At 28.1% G+C, this 6,616-nt stretch overlaps 1 protein-coding gene across 2 annotated transcripts; it reads right to left on the reverse strand.

Annotated features, from left to right (window-relative positions):
• LOC8261626 (expansin-A15) lies at window positions 1-1,796 on the reverse strand. Of its 2 annotated transcripts, none has more exons than XM_002533079.4 (4): window positions 1,650-1,796; window positions 1,276-1,411; window positions 901-1,189; window positions 1-677 (listed from the first exon to the last, which is right to left on the reverse strand). In XM_002533079.4, exons 2-4 carry the CDS (start codon window positions 1,400-1,402, stop codon window positions 368-370), a joined length of 726 nt encoding a protein of 241 aa, XP_002533125.1. In that variant the 5' UTR covers window positions 1,403-1,411; window positions 1,650-1,796; the 3' UTR covers window positions 1-367. The 2 variants fall into 2 exon arrangements, with proteins under 2 accessions (XP_002533125.1, XP_015583264.1); XM_015727778.3 differs by lacking the exon at window positions 1,650-1,796 and adding an exon at window positions 1,503-1,643.
• Window positions 1,797-6,616: the final 4,820 nt, after the last annotated feature.

Raw genomic sequence — 6,616 nt, forward strand, 5'->3', positions numbered from 1 at the left:
TTCTCACAAAACCATTCGTGTTTATATAATTTGATGTAAATAGCAACAATCAAACTGATTTTACAAGCTCTCTCTCTCTCTCTCTCTCTCTCTCTCTCTCTCTCTCTCTCGTCTTTTCCTTCTGTAGCAGTTAATAAATATTTAAGCCTTGAGGCTTCAATCCAATGCCAACATAAGCATTATTAACTGCAAAATTAACAAAGATTGACCCAGTAAAATTTTTTAAGTGCAGAGCATGTAAAATTCTTCTAACTATACCCTATTTACCAAACATTGATTTAATCATAATCAGTAGTTATTTAATCCATAGTCTTGCCATCGTACCATCTCAAGTGGCCATGATATATATATATAGGCCTCAATTTTTCTAATAGCGAAATTGCCTTCCAGTGTATGTCTGGCCAAAGGACCAACCAGCAGGGGCAACATTGTAAGATAGCACGCTGCGGCCATCACTAGCAGTAACTAGAAAAGAGAGACTCTGTCCATTAAGGTAAGAGTTACTTTGCCAGTTCTGACCCCAGTTTCTCGACATTGCTTGCCATCTTGTTCTCGAACCCTTTATGGATACTGCATGCACATCACCGGCTCCACCTACATTTGTTATTAGAACTAAATTGAAGTAGGAATGGCCATTAATGGCGAACCTAATTCCTCCACTTCTCTTGCACCTTACCCTGTAAATCACATTCAGTACAAACCACAATTAGCAGTAAATACTCAACAATAATATAGAGATTTAATATTAAACTTGAATTTGCATCTATGTTTACTGTCAGGTTAAGTTTGTCCAAGCTGAGATGTGCAGGTTAACAGTCCTTATTGAGTTAAGATATGATTTTACTGTCTGCTTAATTTTTATTCAAATATCTTCTGCTATGATTGTAGATTACAACGTACCTTCTGTAAGCCACTGGGACGATACCAGCTCTGTATTGGGCAATGTGTTCAAAGATAGGTTGAGAGAGATCAAAGTGATGGTTAGGAGGGTCACACCAGCCTCCTGGTGGGCAGAAGTTGGTAGCGGTGACTGTGATGGTGCCGGGCAAGCACCACTGTGGATCATTCACACACCTTAGCTCAAAGCAAGCTCCACAGCTCAAGCCATTGTCAAACAGTGCAGTACTTAATGCTGCTGTGTTAATTCCATAGCCCTGACTGTACAGGTTCCCGTAGCCACAAGCTCCACCTAGAGCATATATATAACCAAATTTATAAGCAAAAAAGAAAAGAAAAATTAGCAAAAAAACTAAATTCAGGAGTAATGTTAGATACCCATTGTGCCAGAAGCATCACCGCCACCATAGAAAGTTGCATGAGCGTTAATCCAGCCTCCATAATACCCATGAACAGATGAGACGATAGAGAGAAACCCAACTAGAAGAAACCCCAAAAGAGCCATTTTTCCCCCCTGCACAAACAAACATAATCCAGTCTCTTCAGCATTTTGTATTATATGTAGTAGTAAATAGTACTAATAGTAAAATCACTCATTCATATACCTAAAAAAAATGTAACTGCCAACTATATTTCTTTATTACACATATCCAAAAAGTGGTGAAGAAAACAAGAAGAAGAAGAAGAAGAAGAAGAGAAAAAGGAAATGTTAATAAAGGAAAAAAAATTAGTTAGAAAAGAAAAAATTGAACCTTGAAAGGAATTGCTTTGTGGGAAATGAAGAGGGAGGGAAGAGATTGAAGGGAATAAATAGAAGTCAGTCAACATCAAACCTGACTGACAACCTGACAAGCTGTAGGCCATTGGGACCATGCAACTGTTCAGCGGTCTTTCTTTTAGGATTGTAAATGTTGGAGAGACACTTAAATCTGCCATTTTCTTTTCTTCGCAAGCTTTATAAGTGATATTGTAAGTTCAACAACTCAAACCGTGTGTTTTTCTTTTATTGAAGTTTTTTTTGGTTAAAGCTCATATCTGTTGCATTAAGAAAATGCCAAGAATTCAAGTGGGGCTAAGTGATTTCTGGCTCCAATTACGGTGTCAAATTAAATTTCCATCTCTACCCTTTTTCTGAAGAATAAATAAATTAGTGCATGCCCAGCACATGTGGCAGCTAAAACTCACTTATATACCTTAATAAATATAAAAGTAATATTATATTAAATTTAAGTATTCGTTTTCTTATTTTAGCAGTAACATTTGTTATCTCTCAATGAGTTGATAAATTCTTTCTGTTAACGAGATAAATTCAGTTTTTGTAAGATTTAGTATTTATATCATAACTAATAAAAAAATAATATGTATATATAAATGTCTCACGCTTTAATATTGAATAATTGACATATATTTTATTATTTAAAATTAGTAAATATATATCAGATAAGAAAATTTTTTTTGTTAACATTATTATTTGTAGGAGAAAAACTTTAGATGAATTGGCTACAAGAGTCCACTCGGGCAAATGACAATTACCTGATTCTTCATGCATTTTACAAGAACTCCGCTTTGTGAGTATTTTCTTAATTCTTTCTTTAATTTGATAGACTTAGAAGGTGCTAGAAAGCATAAAAATCTAATCTAATTGATCTTAAGAGTACGATAACCATTTGATACCGTTTGCAATAGAAGAAAAAACACAATTTTCACTTGCTAGTAGATTCTTTTCATTTTATGATATCATTAAGCTAAAATAATCTTACTTAATTCTATAGAAATAAAAATTCTTATCTAACAGAAGGATAACTATAAATAGGAAATAAAACACAGAATTTAATAAGTTTTAATTTCGAAAACACAAAATTAGGAATGGCACCAAATTGAGATTATACATTTATATTTCAATCCGTCCAGAACCTTGTGCACCCTTAATCCAAAGTCCAATATTTGATTATTTAAGCTTATTACCCTATAGGGACATCTCATATCATGCAGGTGCAAATCTGGCATAGCTTATTACTAGTCTTTCAATAAAAATCATTTAATATATTTGTTATATATTAAAAAAAATTAATTCTTTTACTTATTTTATTGCACTAATACATCCGGATAATAACTCCTTTTCATAGTCCAGATTGCTAATATTATTACTATTTATTTTGTTATTATTATTACTACTTTTTTATTTTTATATAATATATATATTATTTAGAATTTTTATTTTTTATTATTTTACATATATGAATATAATCATATATTTTATTAGAAAGATAATAAAATATATTATTATTATTATCATTATTTATAACAATTACTATACTTATTTTATTTTTAAAAAATAACCTTATTACTAAAGAGATTATAACTTTTATTATATCCATTATTATATCTAACTCTTTTATGAATATTTATAATTTATATATATATTAATTTTTGAGATCTAAATTTTTTTATATATATGTTTAGTTTTTGACACATAATTTTTTTTTATTTTGACATACTTTTGATACATGAGATTCAAATTTATGTGTAATTTTATTATTTTATTATTAATTTATTAATTCATACATTACATTTAATATATCAATTATATTTTATATTATATTCAATTATAAATAATTTTCTAATAAGATAATGACACTAATTCTATCTTAAAATATAGCATATTGATTAGATTGTAATATTATATTAATTAATAAATTAATTTTGTAGTTAGATAATAATTATGATTCTAGAAATAACATTTAAAATTATATTTTTAAAATTATATTAAATAATAAATTAATTTTTTATTTAAAAAAGAGTACTATCAATTATATTAAATATTAATTTATATAATATTAAAATAAATTAATAAATAATTTTTTTATAATGTATGCATGCAGACCAAAATCTACCAATCTTCTAAATGTATTAACTTCAGTTTATCTCTTGTCATTTCTTACAGTGGGATTAATTTACTGTGTGCATGAATTTTTCAGGCTTGTGCTAAGAATTGTCACATTGTAGTGATTTGTGGAGCAGTTTTCATGTGTAATTAATGAGAAAAAGCAACTCCTAAGGGAACAATATCACATTGCTTTGCTTTGTGTTCCTTTCGGTAATGAGAAGCAAATATGTTGCCTCATATATCCGAATAAAATTAATTAATGTCGTACGTCACACTTAGAATGGATCATGAGATGTAAACATATTGTGCCACCTGGTAATTTTGTTATTTTTGGGTCACTTATAATTAAATTAATTCCTTATGCTAATGGGAGAAAATCTTCTATTAATTGACTCTTCATTGGGCTTGGCAAACTCTTATATTAGTATAATGGTTTCACTTATAATAAATTTCCCATCTTCAAACTAACTTGTCTTTTTTTGTTTTTTCTTCAGCTTTTCAAAACAAAAGAATGTCTACCTCAAATGAAAAGGCAATCCCTAGCTAATACAGGCTGCTTCACTGCTGTTGCTATGGTGTAACTGTCATTCTCATTTGTTAACTTTATTGGTTGCCCCCATTAAGGACCATCTAATCTAAATTTCCACTAATCATGCTATAAATTTGTGTACCTATCGAACCAACTTGTGCAGCCACATGCAAAGTCCAAATTGCCTTGTGTTAACAATTCATCACATGTTATGTTAATGGAAGAAATCTGATCCTGATTGCTTGAAAATATGTCTTCTTCTTGGGTGGAAATTTATGATTTTTTCTTTATCATTCTACGTGAGGTATTTTCTATTTTTATTTTTGGAACTATAGAAAGTTTATTACTGACATTTATATAATGAACAAAAAGTTATTTTCAAAGTGGATAACTTTTAATGGCTGATTTTAAACAATTTATCGCCATAATTGAAAAATATTATAGCCAATTTTTCTTTATTTTAATACTTGTGTAATGTAATTTGGGTATGTTATTTTTTTCAAGATGTAATGTTAAAAGAAAGTAAAAGAAATTCTAATAAAAAGGTAAGAATTACAGATAACTCATTCGGCGGCCTTCTAAAGAATGAAAAATGGAGTTGATTTCTTCAAGTATAATATCATTAAAGTACATGATTAATGGGAATGTTGTCTACTCAAGAAGAGGAAAAGGAAGGAAAAGTTTAGAGAGAAAAAGGCATATCTATGGCACTAGATTGAGTGGGCCTTAATATCTTAATTTGTTTATCTAATTTCTGATCCAACTTTTATGGAAGGTTTCAGTGCAGTTAAAGCACTCTTTTTAAAGGCCTTAAGGAACAGATCGTTTGAATGTTTAAGAGAGGTTCTGAAAACTGTTATAAAGTGAATTAGATTTTATCCATATGAATTATGGCATGGTAGCTCTTTGGCAATAAAGGGGCAAGAGTGAATTCATAAATGGTCATAATTGTTCAATTAGAGCTACATATAATATTAGATAAGTACTAAAAAAAAAAAGATAAGTTAAAAAAATGTGAACCTTTTATATTTGAGGAATAAATATATTTTTTATATGGAAAGAATAAAATCATTCTTTATATAGAAGGAGTAATATGTGTATTAATTTTTTTGGTATTTTTAAATATATATAATATTCTTTTCACATTTTTTAGATTGTTAATATTAATAAAAATAAAAATATTTTTATAAAATAAGCAGTTTTAAATAATTTAACATCCGACTATTATATTTTATAATTATAATAAACTGTTATTATATATCTTTTAGTTTTAATTAAACTTAAAAAATATTTTTTTAAAATAAAATTTTAATATACTTATAAATTCTATGATACATTATTAGATATTACATTACTTATAAAATTATAATATAATTATGGTTTAAATTAAATATATAAAAAATTATAAAAAATAATAAAACCATAAATGTCTATCTAAAAAATGCTAAAAAAATAAGACATCTGATATTTTTTTGTCTTTACTCCTTAAGTAAAAAAGTATTAAATAACATAATAATTTTTTAAAATTTTATATTTTTTAGAAAATAAGCATCAAAAGATTTACTGCTTTTTATAAAATATTATTTATACAACAGTTTTTTTTTATATATATATATTTTAACTTGTATAGTATATGTTTTATCTGTTCTTTACTTTTTATTTTTCATTTATTCGATGTTGTTAAACTTTATATCTTTCTCTTTTTCTTTTTCTTTTTTTACTTTTTCTGTACAAAAAGAAAATTTGGCAAGAAACACGTACACTTCAAAATAATTTATTATTCTCTTTTAGTGGATAAGTTTGTGGTGGTAGGGATGATGGTGGTGCATAGTTGAGAAGAAAAAATAAAAAAATTGAGTTGAGATCAAGAGTATTAGAATTGATGTAAGAAATAGAGTGAGAGAGTTGGGTATGGTGAAAATAAGGGAAACTAAATGAAAGATGATAGATAGGGGTGCAGAAGAGCCGAACTTTTTGATGTTCAGGTTCGGCTTGCAAAAATTTAACTAAGCTTGAGTTCGGCTCGATTTTGATAATATTTTATATTTTAGAACTTAAGCTCAGTTCGTTATAATTTTTATATGCTCGAGTTCGGCTCGTAATTAGCTCGATATTTACTATATATAAACAAGTTGAATTTGAGCTTGGCTCTTGATTAGTTCGGTACTTATATAAATGAGTGAAACTCGAGCTCAACTCGATTTCAAACTCGATTTTAAGTTCGAACTTCAGCTCGCTAAGTAAACTCGATTTTACCAAATATGTAGCTGGTATATTCATAACATAAATTTCATTATGCCTAT

Source organism: Ricinus communis, chromosome 5 (assembly GCF_019578655.1).
Source record: "Ricinus communis isolate WT05 ecotype wild-type chromosome 5, ASM1957865v1, whole genome shotgun sequence".
In the NCBI taxonomy this organism is placed as follows: Eukaryota; Viridiplantae; Streptophyta; class Magnoliopsida; order Malpighiales; family Euphorbiaceae; genus Ricinus; species Ricinus communis.

Bases quoted from the DNA above. Each gene is read 5' to 3' on its own strand.
- LOC8261626 (XM_002533079.4), bottom strand. From the start codon at position 1,402: ATGGCTCTTTTGGGGTTTCTTCTAGTTGGGTTTCTCTCTATCGTCTCA. The intron at 1,190-1,275 runs GTATCTAACATT...TATATGCTCTAG, and splicing joins TGATGCTTCTGGCACAATGG to GTGGAGCTTGTGGCTACGGG. The intron at 678-900 runs GTACGTTGTAAT...TGTGATTTACAG, and splicing joins GTCCCAGTGGCTTACAGAAG to GGTAAGGTGCAAGAGAAGTG.